Source organism: Oncorhynchus clarkii, chromosome 15, assembly GCF_045791955.1.
Source record: "Oncorhynchus clarkii lewisi isolate Uvic-CL-2024 chromosome 15, UVic_Ocla_1.0, whole genome shotgun sequence".
Lineage (NCBI taxonomy): Eukaryota > Metazoa > Chordata > Actinopteri > Salmoniformes > Salmonidae > Oncorhynchus > Oncorhynchus clarkii.
In genome coordinates, this window is record NC_092161.1 from 37,297,651 (window position 1) to 37,319,897 (window position 22,247).

The window sequence follows — 22,247 nt, forward strand, 5'->3', positions numbered from 1 at the left end:
TCATTATTGCAATGACAACAAAAATGTGACTACAACATAATGATATTTTAGTCAAAATGACAAAGACGAGATTATATCTGAATTAACACTGGCGCGCTTGCGTGTGTGCAGGTGCGTGTGAGAATGTTTGCGTGTCAGTGATCTAAAAAGGTTTTGTCACCAAATGCCCTCTTAATACCTGTTTAGTCATTTCCCTCCGTATGTTTTCAGCGATGAAGACATCTGTGAGTATGGACTCCTCGGACCAGAAGAAGACCAGAGTAAAGCTGAAGAAGTTCCTAACCCGCCGACCTACCTACCAGGCCGTCAGAGACAAGGGCTACATTAAAGGTATGGCCGGCCTCACTGCAAGCCAGTTCCTATAAAGGTGACATTTGACATGCCTGTCTCTCTCTTTATTTATGTTATTTAAAATAATCTTCTCTTGCTTTGTGTTGCGCCACAGACCAGGTGTTTGGCTGCAGCCTGAGCAGCCTGTGTCAGAGGGAGAACACTTCGGTGCCCACTTTCGTCACCATGTGCATCGACCACGTGGAAAACACAGGTATGACCTCTCTGCCTTTTTTAAAATGAGCCATTTAGTTTCCATTATGTGTACTGAATCAGTTATAATGCTGTCTCTGTATCTTTCTCTTTCCCCCTCCTCTATGTCTCTGACCCTGTCCTCTCTTTTGCAGGTCTGAGTATAGATGGGATATACAGAGTGAGTGGAAACCTAGCTGTGATACAGAAGCTGCGCTTTGCTGTTAATCACGGTATGGCAAAAATAGTTTTAGTTTTCTTTTGGAACCAGTGGAATTGTCCATGGAACCAATGGAATAGTACTAAAAGAGAACCTTATTTGTGTGTGTTCCAGATGAGAAGGTAGAGCTGGATGACAGTAAGTGGGAAGACATCCACGTCACTACAGGAGCCCTGAAGATGTTATTCAGAGAGCTGCCTGAGCCCGTTTTCACCTACGACTCTTTCAACGACTTTATCAACGCCATCAGTGAGTAGTAACACACTTGACTACACTGTTAGACTTCACTGTGCTGTATAACAAACACTGTACTGTACAACACATATACCATAGAGATCCTATTCAATTACGAATTCCTATTCTAATTGCTAATTCTATGACGTATACATTATATGCCTGTCTACTGAGCTACTATTTATAAAGGTAAAATCAAGAATTTATGGTTTGCTTAAAGACAATGCTTATTAAGACATAATTGACTTCATATGCTGTACCACTTGGTTTGGTGATTCCAAATGTGTGCTGTTTTAAATGTATCCACAAGATGGCACCCTTCTCATTTGAATTCACAAAAATGTATTAGAATTAAGGATTAGGGTTGCAAAGCTACGGTAATTTACCAAAATTACCAGGAATCTTCTATAATTTTGGTAATTAACAGGTAATTTATGGCAATCTATGGTAACTTTGGTCGTTTAATTTATTCATATACAGTATAATATTCATTTTTTTAATATCTTTGTATATATTGTCCATGAGTTTCTATTGGATAAACAATATGGTTCAAGAGAAAATAGTCTAATTAATGAAAAAAGCATATAATCAACAATTATTTTCAATTAACTCTTCCAACTATTGACTTTTTATTTTACAACTGCCACTAGAAAACAAAGACATATTGACATTAAATATATAAACGCTATTTCATGCTGAAACTCTAATATTAAGCACCGAAGGTATTCACTAAATTGATGGTTTATTTTATATATTTTACATGTGATAAGGCCACAAAGTGGGCCAGGGATAATTACAGACACTTGTGATAATCTCAAGTACCCAAAAGGGCCAGGAGATGTCTTGTGATACATTACATAAAACCCTTGAAAGTTACTGAAATTCTAATAGTTTACTGGTAAACTTAGAAAGTTTCCAGTAAGATACCCTTCATTTGCAACCATAATCAGGATCATGTAAATGCTGTGTTTCTACATATGCAATGAAACTAATGGCTTTACATTTTTCCCTCTGTTCCAGAATGCTCAGACTACAAGCAGCGGGTGAATATGATAAAAGACTTAATCAAGCATTTGCCAAAACCAAATCACGACACAATGCAATGCCTCTTCAAGCATCTCAGAAGGTAAGTAAAAAGCATCCTACATTTCTGCTAAGCTAAAGTCAATACTCGCTGATGGATGACAAGACCCAGCTCATAATTCATTGTGCTAGTCTGTTTAAGAGTAGCCTGGGAAGCCGCTAGCGGGCTTTATGGATCTCCACTATTGTCTGGGCTTGATGTGCACAGTCGGTAATACACTCATGTCCCCCTGTGACTGGTTCGTACATAAAGCATTTTCCATTCAGGCTGCAAAGGCTTTGAATTCCTCCTAAGAAGGACGCGAGAAGGAGGGAGAAAGAAAACATTGAAAATATTCATCGTTTTTTTTAAATAGTTTTTTTGCTCATCCGCCTCTTTTCGGAGGACAAAAATAAACTTTGTTTTGTACATTCTACACACATTTTACATACATGGCATTTTATTTTATTTATTTTTACACTTGTTACATATCAAGAATCAAGTAATTTGATATTTTTTCATACACATTACATCTAGATACAGTTGAAGTCGGCTAATTGACATCATTCGAGTCAATTGGAGGTGTACCTGTGGATGTATTTCAAGGCCTACCTTCAAACTCAGTGCCTCTTTGCTTGACCTCATGGGAAAATTTAAATAAATCAGCCAAGACCTCAGAAAATAAATTGTAGATCTCCACAAATCTGGTTCATCCTTGGGAACAATTTCCAAAAGCCTGAAGGTACCACTATCATCTGTACAAACAATAGTACTCAAGTATAAACCCCATGGGACCACGCAGCCGTCATACCGCTCAGGAAGGAGACGCGTTCTGTCTCCTAGAGATGAATGTACTTTGGTGCAAAAAGTGCAAATCAATCCCAGAACAACAGCAAAGGACCTTGTGAAGATGCTGGAGGAAACAGGTACAAAAGTATTTATATCCACAGTAAAACGAGTCCCTATATCGACATAACCTGAAAGGCCGCTCAGCAAGGAAGAAGCCACTACTCCAAAACCGCCATAAAAAGCCAGACTATGGCTGCACATGGGGACAAAGATTGTACTTTTTGGAGAAGTGTCCTCTGGTCTGATGTAACAAGAATATAACCATTTGGCAATAATGACCATTATGTTTGGAGGAAAAAGGGGGACGCTTGCAAGCCGAAGAACACCATCCCAACCGTGATGCACGGGGGAGGCAGCATCATGTTGTGGTGGTGCTTTGCTGCAGGAGGGACTGGTAGACTTTAAAAATAGATGGCATTGTGAGGGAGGAAAATGATGTGGATATACTGAAGCAACATCTCAAGACATCAGTCAGGAAAGTTAAAGCTTGGTCGCATATGGGACAATGACCCCAAGCATACTTCCAAGTTGTGGCAAAATGGCCTATGGACAACAAAGTCAAGGTATTGGAGTGGCCATCGCAAAGCCATGACCTCAATCCTATTGAAAGGATTGTGGGCAGAACTGAAAAAGTGTATGCGAGCAAGGAGGCCTACAAACCTGACTCAGTTACACCAGCTCTGTCAGGAGGAATGGGCCAAAATTCACCCAACTTGTTGTGGGAAGGTTGTGGAACGCTACCTGAAACGTTTGACCCAAGTTAAACAATTTAAAGGCAATGTTACCAAATACTAATTGAGTGTATGTGAACTTCTGACCCACTGGGAATGTGATGAAATAAATAAAAGCTGAAATAAATCATTATCTCTACTATTAATCTGACATTTCACATCCTTAAAATAAAGTGGTGATCCTAACTGACCTAAGACAGGGAATTTTTACTCTGATTAAATGTCAGGAATTGTGATAAACTGAGTTTAAATGTATTTGGCTAGGGTGTATGTGAACTTCCGACTTCAACTATAGAACATGAGCTTTTAAACCCACCCCTCAGCTACTCTCAGGGGCAATACCAAAATAAGTGATCTAGTGATTCTGTCTATTTGTAACTAAATCTGCAGAGCTGAGATGGTTATATGCCCCATATACATAACATTCTGTATGTGGCAAGAATTTTGTATAATCATTTTTGGGAATCAAGAGTTATTTGCGTATCCGTTCATGAACCATGTGCCACGGAATCGGCACATCAAAAATCTCTTCCCAACTATCTTGCAACCTGTATGGTGCCGCGGGCAATATTTTGATCCTCAAGTAAAACTGATATACAGTGGGGAGAACAAGTATTTGATACACTGCCGATTTGCAGGTTTTCCTACTTACAAAGCATGTAGAGGTCTGTCATTTTTATCATAGGTACACTTCAACTGTGAGAGATGGAATCTAAAACAAAAATCCAGAAAATCACATTGTATGATTTTTAAGTAATTCATTTGCATTTTATTGCATGACATAAGTATTTGATCACCTACCAACCAGCAAGAATTCCGGCTCTCACAGATCTGTTAGTTTTTCTTTAAGACGCCCTCCTGTTCTCCACTCATTACCTGTATAAAAGACACCTGTCCACACACTCAATCAAACAGACTCCAACCTCTCCACAATGGCCAAGACCAGATAGCTGTGTAAGGACATCAGGGATAAAATTGTAGACCTGCACAAGGCTGGGATGGGCTACAGGACAATTGGCAAGCAGCTTGGTGAGAAGGCAACAACTGTTGACGCAATTATTAGAAAATGGAAAAAGTTCAAGATGACGGTCAATCACCCTCGGTCTGGGGCTCCTTGCAAGATCTCACCTCGTGGGGCATCAATGATCATGAGGAAGGTGAGGGATCAGCCCAGAACTACACGGCAGGACCTGGTCAATGACCTGAAGAGAGCTGGGACCACAGTCTCAAAGAAAACCATTAGTAACACACTACGCCGTCATGGATTAAAATCCTGCAGCGCACGCAAGGTCCCCCTGCTCAAGCCAGCGCATGTCCAGGCCCATCTGAAGTTTGCCAATGACCATCTGGATGATCCAGAGGAGGAATGGGAGAAGGTCATGTGGTCTGATGAGACAAAAATAGAGCTTTTTGGTCTAAACTCCACTCGCCGTGTTTGGAGGAAGAAGAAGGATGAGTGCAACCCCAAGAACACCAACCCAACCGTGAAGCATGGAGGTGGAAACATAATTCTTTGGGGATGCTTTTCTGCAAAGGGGACAGGACGACTGCACTGTATTGAGGGGAGGATGGACGGGGCCATGTATAGCGAGATCTTGCCCAACAACATCCTTCCCTCAGTAAGAGCATTGAAGATGGGTCGTGGCTGGGTCTTCCAGCATGACAACGACCCGAAACACACAGCCAGGGCAACTAAGGAGTGGCTCCGTAAGAAGCATCTCTAGGTCCTGGAGTGGCCTAGCCAGTCTCCAGACCTGAACCCAATATAAAATCTTTGGAGGGAGCTGAAGTCCGTATTGCCCAGCGACAGCCCCGGAACCTGAAGGATCTGGAGAAGGTATGTATGGAGGAGTGGGCCAAAATCACTGCTGCAGTGTGTGCAAACCTGGTCAAGAACTACAGGAAACATATGATCTCTGTAATTGCAAACAAAGGTTTCTGTACCAAATATTAAGTTCTGCTTTTCTGATGTATCAAATACTTATGGTATGCAATAAAATGCAAATTAATTACTTAAAAAAGATTTTCTGGATTTTTGTTTAAGATTCCGTCTCTCACAGTTGAAGTGTTTCTATGATAAAAATTACAGACCTCTACATGCTTTGTAAATAGGAAAACCTGCAAATTCGGCAGTGTATCAAATACTTGTTCTCCCCACTGTATATATATTTTTTTATGACAATTTCTTGTCTTTAATAAGTCTTGCATTTTGGACTTGCATACTTTTTTTATGAAACACCATTTTTCACCGCCAAGCTAGAGTGGCTAATGCGTGTATTACTGGCTGTTCACATCAAGCCCAGACAAAAGTGGAGATCAGGCTAGTTTAAGAGGATTTTTACCTATTTACAGTGGGGCAAAAAGGTATTTAGTCAGCCACCAATTGTGCAAGTTCTCCCACTTAAAAAAGATGAGAGAGGCCTGTAATTTTCATCATAGGTACACTTCAACTATGACAGACAAAATGAGAAATAAAAATCCAGAAAATCACATTGTAGGATTTTTAATGCATTTATTTGCACATTGTGGTGGAAAATAAGTATTTGGTCAATAACAAAATTTTATCTCAATACTTTGTTATATACCCTTTGTTGGCAATGACAGAAGTCAAACGTTTTCTGTAAGTCTTCACAAGGTTTTCACACACTGTTGCTGGTATTTTGTCCCATTCATTCTTTCCTTTACACGGATCAGTCGTCCTGGTCCCTTTGCAGAAAAACAGCCCCAAAGCATGATGTTTCCACCCCCACGCTTCACTGTAGGTATGGTGTTCTTTGGATGCAACTCAGCATTTTTTGTCCTCCAAACACGACGAGTTGAGTTTTTACCAAAAAGTTATATTTTGGTTTCATCTGACCATATGACATTCTCCCAATCTTCTTCTGGATCATCCAAATGCTCTCTAGCAAACTTCAGACGGGCCTGGACATGTACTGGCTTAAGCAGGGGGACACGTCTGGCACTGCAGGATTTGAGTCCCTGGCGGCATAGTGTGTTACTGATGGTAGGCTTTGTTACTTTGGTCCCAGCTCTCTGCCTGCAGGTCATTCACTAGGTCTTCCCCCCCCGTGTGGTTCTGGGATTTTTGCTCACCGTTCTTGTGATCATTTTGACCCCACTGGGTGAGATCTTGCGTGGAGCCCCAGATCGAGGGAGATTATCAGTGGTCTTGTATGTCTTCCATTTCCTAATAATTGCTCCCACAGTTGATTTCTTCAAACCAAGCTGCTTACCTATTGCAGATTCAGTCTTCCCAGCCTGGTGCAGGTCTACAATTTTGTTTCTGGTGTCCTTTGACAGCTCTTTGGTCTTGGCCATAGTGGAGTTTGGAGTGTGACTGTTTGAGGTTGTGGACTGGTGTCTTTTATACTGATAACAAGTTCAAACAGGTGCCATTAATACAGGTAACGAGTGGAGGACAGAGGAGCCTCTTAAAGAAGAAGTTACAGGTCTGTGAGAGCCAGAAATCTGGCTTGTTTGTAGGTGACCAAATACTTATTTTCCACCATCATTTGCAAATAAATTCATTAAAAATCCTACAATGTGATTTTCTGGATTTTTTTTCTCATTTTGTCTGTCATAGTGGAAATGTACCTATGATGAAAATTACAGGCCTCTCTCATCTTTTTAATTGGGAGAACTTGCACAATTGGTGGCTGACTAAATACTTTTTTGCCCCACTGTACCTATGAAGAAAATGTAAGAAGTTGCGTATGCTCCCATGGATTTAATAGTTAAAAGCACCAACGTTTGAGCATACAGTGCCTTCTTCTGGGTAAAATAATATATTATGTTTATTTACCATGTATTGGCCCTTTTGCTTGGGACTCTATATTGTTTGTCTGCTCTTTTTCTGTCAATAACCTACAGTAGCCTGTCAGTCCTCACTACTATCTTAGTTTGTTGACTTATTCTCAGATTGATATGTCTGAGGTACACAGGACCAGGGGACCTATAAGTAGGGTTCTGGGTAGATTCTCAGCCCATTGGAGCTCGGGGCTATATCATACAGTATGTTCAGAATGACATTTGCCTAAACACTATTTGCATTTATATGGCCCTGTGTTTGCCATAATGCAATACCTTTAGATCTGGTGTTTGTTCTAGGGAATGTATTGTGTGACATTTTGTCTATATGGAAGTGTATCCCAAATGACACCCTATTCCCTACATAGTGCTCTACTTTTCACCAGGGCTCTGGTCAAAAGTTGTGCACTATATGGGGAATAGGGTGCCATTTGGGATGCTTCCTATGTATATGAGACAAGGGGATTTAATTGGGTTTTCCAATGAATAATGTTATTGTGTGGCGCAGCGTTACTGTATGCAAGAATTTTGATTTCCATTTAAAAGCAGCGATATTGCCTGCCGTTGTTTAATATTGTATTTTGCATCTTATGTTTTTCGAATACTAGCGGTAGCTTACTTAATAAATGTTATATGCATTTTGTCTCCAGCTTATACCTGATCCCTTTGTTGACCAACCAACATCTGTAATGTGTTTTCTAAATGATATGCCTATTTCACCAAAATGGACTGGCCATAGGGCAGTGCGGGAAAATGCCAGATGGTTCTGGTCCATCTTTAGCCCAGTGGGCCTGTATAAATTGGGGGTTTTGCGCATAATGATCATTATTTGGCTAACAATGGGGGCCTCAAGGAAAAAAATGTGCCTTTGTGTTGGAAATGCCTGGCAGATTTCTGCTCGCAGTCTGTCCCTGTATCCCACTCTTTCCCCCTCTCGCCTTCCTGTCTCTCTCCAGGGTGATTGATCATGGGGAGGCCAACCGTATGACGACCCAGAGCGTAGCGATCGTTTTCGGCCCCACCCTGCTCAGACCTGAGACGGAGACGGGAAACATCGCTGTTCACATGGTCTATCAGAACCAGATTGTTGAGCTCATTTTACTGGAGTATGAGAACATATTCGGCAGGTAGAAAATAAACACCTAAGAACGACACCTGAGGTAAACTCCTGTGGAAGAGGATGGTCTGATTGACTGGTCGGACTCACCCAATACCGCTTATTTTTGTGACTGAAACATTGCTACTGTGGACCCAGCAATTTAAAGAAAGAAAAACAAAAATGTAATTATTGTTCATTTGATAATAAGATTAATAAAGGAAACTAGTGAATGACTTTGCACTTAACATTTTGAGAGAGATGAGTAATGATGTAAATAAATACAGATGTCATTCACTTTGGTTCCCATTCCTGCTGTGAGTAGCAGGGCGGTGCAGTTGCTTCAGGGGAGAGTGTTGGTTGGTTTGTTGGTTGGTGAGCTGGCTGGATCTAGGACCTGGCATGGCATTGACGGCGGACGGAGTGCAGTGTGAATGGTGTGGATGGATCTCCCTCCGTGTGTGACGTGATCCAGTGGATTTGAGTATACAGGGTATAACTGTGTTCTACACTGGATTCCTATGGCCAGTATTAAGTACATACTATATACAACAAGAGCTTGGTGAATAAGACGTTCATTGTTTTGGACTGGAGTGAAACAGAAGAAGAGGATTGTGGGATACATTGATGTGGCGTTAAAGAAACCGCTGGAGTGACTTCCGGCTTTCTCTGATGACATCACAACACAGGAAGCACAACTCAATCCAGATTATTCAAACAACTAACTACCCACTGAATAACTGGCTGGCTGGGTGGTCTGATCTCCCTCTGTCAAGTCAATGGAAGCCCATATCCTACTACCGTGTGGTAGAATATAGACCATGCTTGGTCGTCTGTATAAAGACTACTCTCATTGCTTTGTGTTGGAATAATAATAAGATGAACCTATGAACTGGATATTCTCAGTGTTGTGGAACATTGACTGTTGACTTGACCTCTGAATTTTGTGAAGTACAATGTAAAGCCTCAGTTGTGTGGATACAGAATCAGTATTAAATATGGGGGCTTTCTGACGGGACCCCAAAATTATGTATGGGGTCTCTCGGAGGGGACCCCTGGATCAACTGGATTGGACATAGTCATGTGTATTAGCTATATTTCCCCAACTTTATAATGAAAACATTCACCACAATCAGATCTGGGAACTGCATTTTAGCACTCCTTTCCCTTAATGCACTACTTTTGACCAGAGTCTTTGACCAGTCAAAAGTAAGGCAATTTACAGGGAATAGGGTGCAATTTTGGACGCGAACAGGTCACCCTACCTCCCTCGCTAGAACTGGAGCCCCGCCCCTTCTTCCAGATCTACCCTTTGACCCTAGTGCAATCATCAATAGTGGTCAGTCAGTATGTCACATGACTGGTTTTGGGAAGCATCAAAACAAACCTGTGTTTGGGGGATAATACAGTAAATGAACTTGCTATATCCTAAATGGCTTCCTATTCCCTATGCATAGGCCCTGGTCAAAATTAGTGCACTATATAGGGAATAGGGTGCCTGCCATTTGGGATGCACATAAGATCTTCCCTAATGTGTACAGATAAAGAACAGATGTGTGTTATTGTCTAGTCTAACGTGCTTTGTATGGTAGGCCTCTGCTAGTGAAAGGCCTTCATTATAAGTGTAAAAGTGTTGGCTTTTCAGTGAAAAGAAATGGAGAAGGCAGGGAATAGCAGTCAGTCTTAACATGACAATTTCAGATGAATACTGATTATGTCCCAAATAACACCCTATTCCCTATTTAGGGTGCCATTTGGGATGTAGGCTCAAGCCTCTGTTCCAACTTCATAATCACTCTCCTTACCTAAGCTAATCTCAACGGGACTGGGACTGGAGAGAAAATGGTACTGGAAAATAGTATTAAATTTCAAGTTTATGGTGATGGAAGGTACAATGCAAAAAAGCCTCTGTGCAGCCTACATTTAAAAAAATATTTCCTTATTGAAGTATGTATGTTTTGATGGTGAGTGGTTGGTTCAACGAGTGAAATATCACTGATTTTGTAAATTGTTGACAAAATAGATTGTTACAAAAGAGGAAATGGTTTTGAAAGTGTATCTTGATTTTGACGCATGTCAACAGCACATTTTGAATGTACTTTTCAGACTAACTGCTATTTGTGACATGTCTAATAAACAACTACAACTGAATGGAATGGACTTCAACTATTTCACTTTCAGTTGACACAAAGGGTAGCCCTTTCCACACAGACCCTGTCATCCCGTATACGGGTTGAAAATGGCAGATATTGTCATTGTTAAGCGCCTAAATTGGAATAACGTGGCTGTACATTAAAATGCTATAAATGACATCAGAGCTCAGGTTCTCCACTTTACAGCACTGTATGGGTTTTGACAGCTGAACTTGCGCACTGAGCGCTACAAGATGATGCGCCCATTCCTCCCGCTAATTGGGCAACTTTTGCACATTTGTTGTTGTCTGAGTGAGGGAAATGCTGTAAATCGAGTCTGTTCTGAAGGATGAGACATTAAGGATTATAATAAATACCGCTTTGATGTCATACAAGCAAACCACACACCCGGGAGTCCAAATGTGCACTTCACATTTCCATATTTGAAACTCCTCATTTACAGTATCAACGTTTATGATCACTGTTTGATCCACAGTTACAAGGATGACACGTTTTATACCCTGGGGCAGGGTTGTCCTGAACAAAATGAGCCTGTTTGTCATATTGTGAAGAAAATTCGCTCCAGACCACGCACTTGAATGCGCTCATGACTACAATCTATGCACACCAAATGACAATATCTGAAGTAAGATTGTATTTTATATCTTAGCATGTTGGCAATAGAATAAGCTTACAAATGATGCCCACATGACCCATATTGCGATTTAAAATAGAGCCTGGACTCGAACCCAGAATCTCTAGTGGCACAGCTAGCACTGCCATGCAGTGCCTTAGACCACTGCGCCACTCGGGAGGCTTGAAATTAAATTTGTTTTGATTGTATAAATAACTAATTGTGTGGTGGTGGGGACGCAGGTGTAACGTAGATGCTGGGAGTCGAGAAGCAGGTGCAGGTGGTTAGTTTAAGATAACAAATAACATGGAACGATAAAACGTAGGAGTAGCATCTAGACATGAACAACAGAAACAATACTGCCTGGGAAAGGAACCTAAGGGAGTGCCAGATAAAGGGGACGGCGGACGGCGCACTGTAGTCTTACGTGAGCCTTGCTCCACACTTCTGCGCACCTGAACCACTCATCAACCGCAGGAGCGTCGGTCTGGCCTGGGGTCCACCGAGCCAGAGCTGGCTGAAAACCCAGAACACACTGAAAGGGAGTCAGCCCGGCGGAGGAGTAACGTAACAAATTCTGGGCGTACTCCGCCTATGGAAGGAATCAGGCTCACTTTTCCTGCCGGTCCTGGCAGTGACTCCTCAGGAACCTTCCCAGCTCCTGGTTCATCCTCGCCACCTACCCGTTGGACTGAGGCCTATACCCGTAAGTGAAGCTGACCGTGAGCCCGAGCTTCTCTATAAAGGCTCTCCCTACCCGTGATGTGAATTGGGGCCCATGGGGAGATGATGTCGTCCGGAAGGCTATCATGCCGGAAGACCTGCTGGAATAGTGCTTCAGCGACCTGGAAAGCAGTTAGGAGTCCAGAGAAAGGAATGAAACAACAGGACTTTGAAAATCTATCCACAACCACCAAAATGGTGGTGAAATCATCAGAGGGGAGATCAGTGACAAAGTCAATGCATAGATGAAACCATGGACGATGAGCCAGGGAAGGAGTTCCCTGCTGCAGCATGCCGGCGGGACTTAGTTTGAGCACATACAGAACAGGAGTTTACATAGCGACTAATGTCCTATGCAAACTCTAGATGTCCAGCAACGACAGCTGTGTATGCCCAGGTCGGCAACCGATCCCTTATCTCCGTGGAAAAGGTAGATGCACTCAGGAGGAGAGGTAGTGGGTACGGGCTCCCTCCCCAGAGCCTGGAGGATGTCCACATCTACGTCCCAGACCCCAGGGGCTATGACTAGAGAGGAAGGGATTATGGGTGCATTCTGGACAGGACCCTCTCCCGAATCGTTGTGCCGGGACAGGGCATTGGCTATGGTGTTCTTTGAACCTGGGCAGCGTGAACCTGGTCAGCGTGAAGTCAAATCTTGTAAAGAAAAGGGCCCACCTTGCTTGGCGCATTCAGCCTCCTCACTGTCTGTATGTTCTCCAGGTTCCAATGGTCAGTGAGGATGACGAATGGGTCCTTTGCGCCCTCCAGCCAACGTCTCCACTCCTCTAATACCAACTTCACCGCCAGGAGCTCTCGATCACCGACGTCATAATTCCTCTGCAGGGGACAGTTTCTTAGAGTAATACGCACACAGATACAATTTCTGTGGATTACCTTGTCATTGAGACAGAACTGCCCCCACGCCCACCTCTGAAGGGTCCACCACCATATATTGTGGCATCTGGGTGTTTGAGCAATGGCCTGAGATTAAACTTCCCTTCAGTAGACTGAAGGCCTCGTCAGCTGCTGGACTCCACACCAACCTATGGGGACCACCCTTGAGGAGAGAGGTGAGGCGATGGAGCTGAAGTTCCTGATGAAATGGCGGTAGAGGTTGGCAAACCCAAAAGAACATTGTAACCCCTTTATGGTGGTTGGGACTGGCCATGACCTGACTGCATCTACCTCCTTGGCATCCATCTGCACTCCTTGGTCACTGATTTGGTAGCCAAGGAGCCTCCCGATGGAACTGGCACTTCTCAGCCTTGACAAACAGTTGGTTAGCCTGTAAGCGTTCCAGGCCTACTCGGATGTGAGCAATGTGATCCTCCCAAGGTAGCCGAGTAGCATGTCCCGGAACACCTCATTGACGAATGCCTGGAACCCTGACGGAGCATTGGCTAAGCGGTCTTCCATTCATCCCCCTCCCGGATGCGGATGAGATTGTATGCACTCCGGAGGTCCAACTTGGTAAAAAAAACTGGCCCCGGGGAGCTGTTTGATGGCTGCCGGCACCAACTGGAGAGGGTAACGGTACTTGGTGGTGATTTCATTGAGTCCTCTGTAATCAATACATGGGCTTAACCCTCCATCCTTCTTGGCCACGGAGATGCAACCTTGTAGGAGCGCCTCATGGATGTACTCCGCCATGGCCTGGGTTTCAGCCACTGTCGGAGGGTAGATGTGACCCGATTCCGGTATGTTGCGCATCACTACTTCACAAGGTAGCCTTAATATAATGTGAACTTTCATGTGCCTTAATATCAAACCTGTATGCCGTCTGTAAATACAAATCAAATTGTTAAATTGCGAGCCTAGTTCGTTTAGTCACAGAGAAAGACAGCAACCTTCCCGCTAGCCATGATTGGCTGAGATAATAAGTGGGCTGGACATACCGAGAGATGAGTTTGGATTGGTCTACGGTGTTGCATCTTGTGTCTATAAAATTAGCTGCTCATCATGCCTAGATAACTCTTTCTACTGCAGTTTTTATATATATATATATATATATATATATATATATATATATATATATATATATTATTTTTTTTAAACATTTTTATCAAAGATATAACGTTAGCCTTGGAGAGCTGCAAATATGTTTATATACTGCTCTCAATAACATTGCTGCCCTGAATTTATCAGGCGCTATTGACAAATGTCAATGGGAAAAAGTTGTGATGGACTACTTTCTGGACGACCAATGCTGACCCTCACTCACTCTAAAAAAATAATACGTTTTGAAATCAGTGGAACACAACGTGCCAAACACGCTGTGCAAACTAAATGGAAACAACACATGTCTTATAAAAGGGGTTGCAGTCTGCCGTGAAGCTTTCATCCATGTATTCAGGTAAGAATCTAGCTACAGGTTCAGATATTATACTTTACTCATTTTGTCAAAGTTGTTTTCATTGCAAGCTAAAGCATGCTGTTAACTAGCCAGCTGGAGTTCGATGGGCTGACTTGCTAACTAACATTAAACCTAACGTTATTTGGGAAACTTTAGCTTGCTATGACTATCAGTTTGTATTGCTAGTGTTGTTGCTCTATGGATTGGGATTATAGTAAAATGATTTGCTATGTCTTAACAAAATATCCCAAATTAAACCTTGCTGTTAGTTAGCCAACGTTAGCTGAGGTTAACTGGCTGGCTTGCTAGTTAACAATAACTTGTGCATCAGGTGTGTGTAACGTTAGTGATGTTTTCTCAGAATGCCATTTCGCAATGCTAGTTATAGCCTATTTATAGCTAGCTAACATTGAACCTATTGGTTAACTTTAGCTAGTTAAAGCTTGCTGTTAGCTAGCCAGTTGACGTTAGATGGCTGGCTAGCTACAATAGCTAACATTACCTTTATGAACTGTGTAGGGATATCTCAGAATGCTATTTCGCATCTATTGTTTAATAAACAAAATATTTTAGCATCTGGAATTTGTCTTTCAACATCAATCAGTAGAACACGCCTGACTCTAGGTTAATTGATGTTGTGCAGGTGAGTTAATGTTGTGCAGGGTTGTAATGTCTTATGATTGCTGTTGTTGTTGTTCCCTGTTTTACAGCTTCGATGCTCTGAAGCCTGGAGTTGTCTCCAAGGAGCGTTTGGACTGTCGGGAGCAGGTTCCCATAGATGGTCTGCCTGTAAAAGCACCACCTTTACCTCTGATTGTATGCATATAACTGCCTCGTCTATCACTGATATCGTTCTTGTACAGACTATATATTTGATTTATATTGACCATCTATTTCTGATATTGCTACTATGCACGTAACCATTTGGCTGTACCGTTTTACACCTTCTGTAGAGACCATCCACTTTGCAAAATATTGATATGCCAATTGTCCACCACACAAATAGCCTCAGGTTTCAACTTGGGTTGTATGGCTTACTATGTGATAAGTGTGAAGGCATTTGGGCAGTGGTGTAAAGTAGTTTTGTGTTATCTGTACATTACTTTATATTTTTTTGGCAACTTTTACTTTTCTCCATACGTTTTCCCTGACACCCGAAAGTACTCATTACATTTTGACAGGAAAATTGTCCAATTCACACACTTATCAAGATGTCATCCCTACTGCCTCTGATCTGGCAGACTCACTAAACGCAAAATGCCCTTGGCTCTCCGTCAATAACAACAATCAAATTGTGCCATCTGGTTTGCTTAATACTTAATTAAGTACATTGTGCCCCTGGCTGTCTAATAAATAATTGTGCTCTCTGGTTTAATAAGGAAACTATTTATACTTTTTCCACCACTGGATGTGGCTGGGGGTTAGAGCGTTTTTCACATGACCCGTCCGTTTAGACAAGTGTCATCTAATATTTTAATCTGGACACTTTGTTTACCTGGAATTTTTCCTTATTGTAGGCTACTACCACTTTCAGTCTTAATCTTTACACGACTCACTGTTTAGCACATGATCTCACATGTGAATCCTTAAAGAGATGGGTGGGGCTAGGTTTAGAGCATGTGAACAATGCTGAATGGGTGTAGACAAAGGAGAGCTCTCTAGTAGGTACCAAGACATTTAAAGGCCCTGTATCAACTTTCAAAGTAGAAGTACTTTCCCATTCTTTCTCATGCGTGTATGATATTCCATTTTGTAGCTTTGAGTCTACTTTTATCCCATGTAAAAACAGTTTCAAATGTTGCTACATAAGACCGAATCCAGGGGGGGGGGGTGACAGATGCATCTGCGTGGGGGCGCAGAGCCTGCAGGCAGGTCGATGGCATAGTCCCAGGGGCGATGAGGGAGACCGATGGAGCAGGTTTTGGAAAATACCTCCCGCAGTTTCGGGTATACCTCCGGGAAGATGGACAACCACAGGACTCTAAAACCGATGTGGGGGTAGGTCCTCCGGCATTCAGGTGCCCAGTCTGATTTTCATCATCGACCATGAGATAGATGGTGGGGTTGAAGTCAAGGGAGGCCGACCTTGTGAGCTGGTGCACTGGCGATTTGGGGGATGTTCTGATGGATGAACTCCAGGGTGAGTAGTTTGGTTTTGATTTGGATCTCTTTTAGTTCCCATTTGGACTAATCTTCCAAGAGTCCTTAAACATTAAAATACAATTTTATAATAGGAACACATTTTCACATATAACACACTATTACAAACATACATAATATACTAACATAATCACCCAATAAATACTCAATCTAAAAAATATTGATTATTCATCTACTTTTGTCCCACAACATTTCTATGTATTATATTTAAATCGTTTTAAAATAATATTTAAATTCATATATTGAAAGTTCTCTGGTTTGCTCTTAAATTATTAAATTTCTTTATTGCTCTAAATCGAAATGTTCTTTTGCCTATTTCCTGTCTGGATAACGCATAGATGGTGGACAATCTATTCCTAGTATTTACAGAATGTCTGTCTCTTAACCAACTGAATACCACTGTGAATAGAATTTGGCCGTTTTAAATGATGTATATTATGAAATAAAATAAGCATGTTTTTTTCAATTATCTTGTCGATTGATGCATTTCCCCAGACCACAGAACAGTAGTTCACCTGACTCTCAATTAAAGCTTGTGTTATTTGCTGAATAATTTTTCCTGGTAAATATTTAGTTATCCTTCTGATTATGCATGCTGTTTTAGTATATATTTTTTTACATAGATTAGTTATTTGAGACGACCATGATAAGCAGTTGTCTAGCTGCACTCCCAATAGTTTGGTTCTGCCACTTCTTCAATTTGTACTCCTCCCATACTTAATTGTATCCCATGCTGTTTTGGCCTTTTCCTAGTGTAACAAACCAACATAACTCTGGTTTTCTTGGTGTTTAAAACAAGTTTGTTTTGGCAAACCCACTCCCTGACACTCCCAAATCTCCTTGTAAAGCTTGCTGTACCTGTTGAACCGATTGTCTTGCTGCATAAATTGTAGTATCATCTGCAAATATAGTAGCTTGAGTTTCAGCTAAGGCATAGGGAAGGTCGTTGGTATATATTAAATAAAGAAGTGGCCCAATGCAGCTTCCCTGTGGTATTCCACAGTTTAACATATGAGGGGAAGAAAATGAACCATTGATATAGGTGGACTGTTTCCTGTCAGTTAGATTTGACTGTACCCAATTCAATGCTACCTCCTTAAAACCATAATGCATTAATTTTGTGAATCATTTAATGATCCACTAAATCAAGTGCTGCACCGAAATATAAAAATAGTACACCTACAAACCTGCCATTATCCATAGCATTGAGCCACTGGTCAGTCATGTCAACCAATGCAGTGGTAGTGGAATGGTTTTTGCGATAAGCATGCTGTTTGGCTGTAATCAGATCATTCTTTTCCATGTACTCCCATATTTGTCTACTCACAATACCCTCCAATATCTTACTGAGTGTAAGGGAGTAGACTAATTGGTCGACTATTGGCAGGAGTAATGGGTTCTTTGCAGTCTTCTGGAATAGGACACAGTTTCGCATGCTTCCATACATTTGCAAACACCCCCTTTTCCAGTGACCAATTAAATATGTATCTCAGTGGAACTGCAATCTGGGGAGCACCACAGCGAAGCAAAAAATTGTCCATAAGACCATAACCTGTAGATTTACCATCCAGAGGTTTAACACCTCCTCCACTGACACCGTTTTGGTGATGTGTATGATGGTCCCGGAACCTAATGGCCGATAATCAAGGGCTTGAACCGGGAAAGGAGAGGAGAGCGGGTATGAGGTGATGTTGAGGGAGGCGGCAAGGGTCTTGTCAATAAAGTTCCCCGCGGCACCGGAATCCACTAATGCTTTAGAAACAGGACATGAGGGAAGTCAACTAGTGCGATCGACACCAAAAAGGGGTTGTCAGAAAGTGATGAATAGGATACTCACACCTGCCCCAGGAGGTGGAAGATCACATGACCGTCTCTCTGCTCTCGTGGAACCCGAGTTGGGACATAACGGACACCGCTGGAGCTGGTGCCCTCATTGATCACAATAGAGACAAAGCTCCAGCTGTCTGCTTCGCTCCGCCTTACCTCCATAAGTTCAGGCTCTGATCCAAAGTGTTCAGAGGGAGAGAGAGATAAGTGATGTGAATGCCAACGCTCCCAAAGAAGTTTATCCAGAAGGATGGCCATCGCGATGAGTGTGTAAAGGGAGGTTGTCATCTCGACAGGCCAGTTCCGTCTGAACCTCCTTGCGCAGTTCTCTTCTGAATAGCGTACAGAGGTGAGCGAATACTCGGCAGCTGTCTGGTCCTCCTGCCGTAGTTGGAGTAGGCGCTCCCCCCTCTGCCCTCCGGTGGATGATCGAAGATACCTCTGAACCGAGCCATGAACCCCTCATAAGAATCCAGCTCCTCCTCTCTCAGATGTCCGTGGCCCATTCCAACACCTGCCCAGTCAGCAGAAAAATAACTGTGGCAGCCTTGGATCTCTCAGTGGTGGGGGCTCCCATCTGGTGTGCAAAGTAGAGGGAGCACTAGCAGGAAGCCACGTCCTTTAGATGGGGTGCTGTCATATTTATCAGGGAGGGACAAACGGCATCACTGACCTGGCCGGGTTGCTGAATGGGCTGGCTCGACTAGTAGTAGAGTATCCTCCGTTAGTTGAAGGGAACGCGCCTCAGGTATGTTTGAGACGTTGAACACTGCGAAAAACTTCTTCCATAGCCGTCCCCAGTTGCACCAGCTGGTCGTGGTCTTGACGAAATAGGTATCCCTGCTCATCGACCGTCTGGGAGATTTCCTGCTGCTTCCATTTTGTGAGGCAGTATTCTGTAATGTAGACTGGGAGTCGAGAAGCAGGTGGTAAGTTTAATACAACATAGGAGTAGTGTCTAGACATGACCTACAGAAACAATACTGCCTGGGGAAGAAACCTAAGGAAGTGCCAGATAAAGGGGAGGTATAAAAGTGAGGTAATGGAGTCCAGGTGTGCTTAATGATGAAGTGCAGGTGCGCACGTAATGATGAAAGCCAGGTGTGCGTAATGATGGTTCCCAGGAGCGGTGGTTAGTAAACCGGCAAAGTCGAACGCCAGAGGGGAGAAGTGGGAGTAGACGTGACAGCAGGGCTGTGTTCCAAATAAAAAACGGTAAGTGTGTTTGCATCAGGTCCTCAATGGCAAAGCTAGTAGAGCTAAAAAATAAAGTAATAAACGTGTAAGGAACTGCACAGTTTGGAGAGGTGTGTGGCCACTTGGAGACACCAGTTACACCTCTCACTCAAACCCTTTCTCATCTTGCACCTACACCAACATTTCAATGAATATGTCATATGTTACCGAATATATCCAGAGTATTTTCATATTTTGTTATTGACAAATGCTGTGAAAAGTACAGAAAATGTAAAATGCACATAAAATCAACAGTGTAATGCTTGGATTCAGTCTTGTGTCAGGTGAACTGGTGTGTCCTCAACTTTGGTCTGATCATTACCCCATAATCTCCAAAGTGTTCAATTGCAACCAAGGTCATGCATATGATTTTATAGGTCTTCTGTTAGAAACATTCCCGTGTCCCAAATGGCACCCCATACCCTATGTAGTTCACTACCCTATTCCCTATGTAGTTCACTACATGTAGTTCACTACATAGGGAATAGGGTGCCATTTGGCATGCAGACATGAGTAGCCTAGCAGTTTAAGAGTGTTGGGCCAGTAACAGAAATATGCTGTGGTTAAAGCCCTGCCCCCCATTAAACTGCCCCCCGCACTTCTTTGATTCAGAGGGGCTGGGTTGAATGCAGAAGACACATTTTGGTTTAATGCATTCTGTTGTGCAACTGACTAGGTATCCCCTTTCCCTTCCCTGTCCCATGCAGGCTAAATATTACCCCAGGCCAACTAGTTCTGTTCATTCCACTGGAGTATGGAAAACATAACATAGATTATGAGTGTAGGACAATAACTTAAAGGTATTATCATTAAACAATGTGCGTTCTGGCATGTCAATGATTGTCTGTCAGGAAATTTAACAGTTCACAGAGGTGAGTATAGGATAGCAGTCTGCACTAAAATGGAAATAGTATATTTTCTTTAATCTGCTTTTCCCTCCCTCTTTCTTCCTCAACCTCTCTCTCTCCATCTCCTCCATTTTATTTGTCTGTCCCAGCTCCACAGTCTATATTTATGTGCCCCATCAATGTGTCAGTGTGGCTGCCAGTTGCTGATCTTTTGAGAACATCATGTGAAACGTCGCTTGAAGTGTGAGATGAATGGGAGGCAGAGGGCTCGTGGAGAGGACAGTAAACTGGGTTGGGACTGTATTGGGCGTGTTCCTACCAGAGTAGCCCAGGTCTGGATGATGATGCTGTTAGAATAAAGACCTACCAATGCTTTGTCATAGCATAGGCCTACCAGACACTGTCTTAGGCCTACGAGGAACTGCACTGCCTGCCTACTGGCAGTAAATAAATTGATATCAGGAGAGCTTCTATTATCTGTCAGGGGGTGCTGATACAGTCTGCCTTGTATTTATTGCCTACTTAATGGACTTGATTGTATTACTGAAGGGAGAGAGCGAATGAAATCTAACGCCACTAGCCCCACTATGGTACTTTCAGCATTCTGCAATTACCTTATGTAAATCTGTGCCTGGAATGGTTCTGCTGCCTGCTATTTAAAATGCATTGAATTTCCATGGAAAATGATCCACTACTGCCGCTTGAACCTCGTTAATAACGGTGACAAGCCGGATGACATTTGGAATACTTACATGCTTACTTAGCATTGCCATGCTTGCAAACACTTCCTACAATACCCCGCTTCCAACTTCTCTCTCCTGCTGCTGCAGTCTGTGACAGCACATTTACAAAAAGGATAGCTTTGAATGAGGTACTCCGGCAAATGAGTTATTTCTTCAAGTGAATGGGTTTTCCTGCAAAAGACATTAGACTAGTAAGTGCTCACTCAATCTTTGATCATGCGGAGAGCCTGAAGTGGAGTGCACTGGCTCTTGCAAAAATCACAGAAATAGGTTTAAATTCCACCTTCTATTAGCTCATAGACTATAAGCTCATTGCAGACTGCATAGTCAGATTGGAATGGCATTGAATTACTGTATGAACTAAATCACTGTGACTACTGTAGACAGACAAATGTTTGTGAGTTCCAAGTACCTTATGTATTTAATGGATCTTGGCCCAGGATTCATTTGAAAGGCAATTCTGATGCACAATACTTCACACACAATGACTCACAATGGTTAGAGCATTCGGCCAGTAACTGAAAGGTTGCTGGATCGAATCCGTGAGCTGACAAGGTAAAAATCGGTCGTTCTACACCTGAGCAAAGCAGCTAACCCACTGCTCCCCGGGCGCTGTGGATGTCTATTAAGGTATCCCCCTTTCCCTCTTATTTCTCTACCCTGAACATGGTGCCTCTATGTCAGCCAGAATAGTGTACGATGGCACTGGAGAGGATGGCTGCCGTTTCATGGGCTCTTAGCCAACCGCATTATTTGTAACTTATTTTGTACATTGCTTCTACCGTTGTGTTGCTGCTACCGTCTCTTATGGCTGGAAAGAGCTTCTGGAAATCAGAACAGCAATTACTCACAAACTGGACGAAGAATTTCTCTTTAATGAGTCGGACGAGAGGGATTTACTCCAGACACCTGAACAGGCCCTCAGCCCCGTCATTCGCAGGAGAAAATGACGCAAGAGGTATCGCGGAAAGAGATCGGCGGTGCCTTGTGAGGATCTGCCGACGAGTAGCTAATCTGCTCTTGCCATCCTTACTACTGGCCAATGTACAGTACAATCGCTGAATAATAA

The 22,247-nt window shown here is 42.7% G+C and overlaps 1 protein-coding gene across 4 annotated transcripts in view; it reads left to right on the forward strand.

Annotated features, from left to right (window-relative positions):
- Positions 1-10,673, forward strand: part of LOC139367235 (rho GTPase-activating protein 12-like) — an 89,162-nt gene extending 78,489 nt beyond the window's left edge. For all 4 annotated transcript variants that reach the window (XM_071105461.1, XM_071105460.1, XM_071105459.1 and 1 more), the window contains 6 exons: positions 211-330; positions 446-544; positions 678-755; positions 857-991; positions 1,997-2,102; positions 8,383-10,673. In XM_071105461.1, coding sequence (XP_070961562.1) covers positions 211-330; positions 446-544; positions 678-755; positions 857-991; positions 1,997-2,102; positions 8,383-8,557 — 713 coding nt within the window. In that variant the 3' untranslated portion in view covers positions 8,558-10,673. The remainder of the gene's footprint in view (positions 1-210; positions 331-445; positions 545-677; positions 756-856; positions 992-1,996; positions 2,103-8,382) is intronic.
- Positions 10,674-22,247: the final 11,574 nt, after the last annotated feature.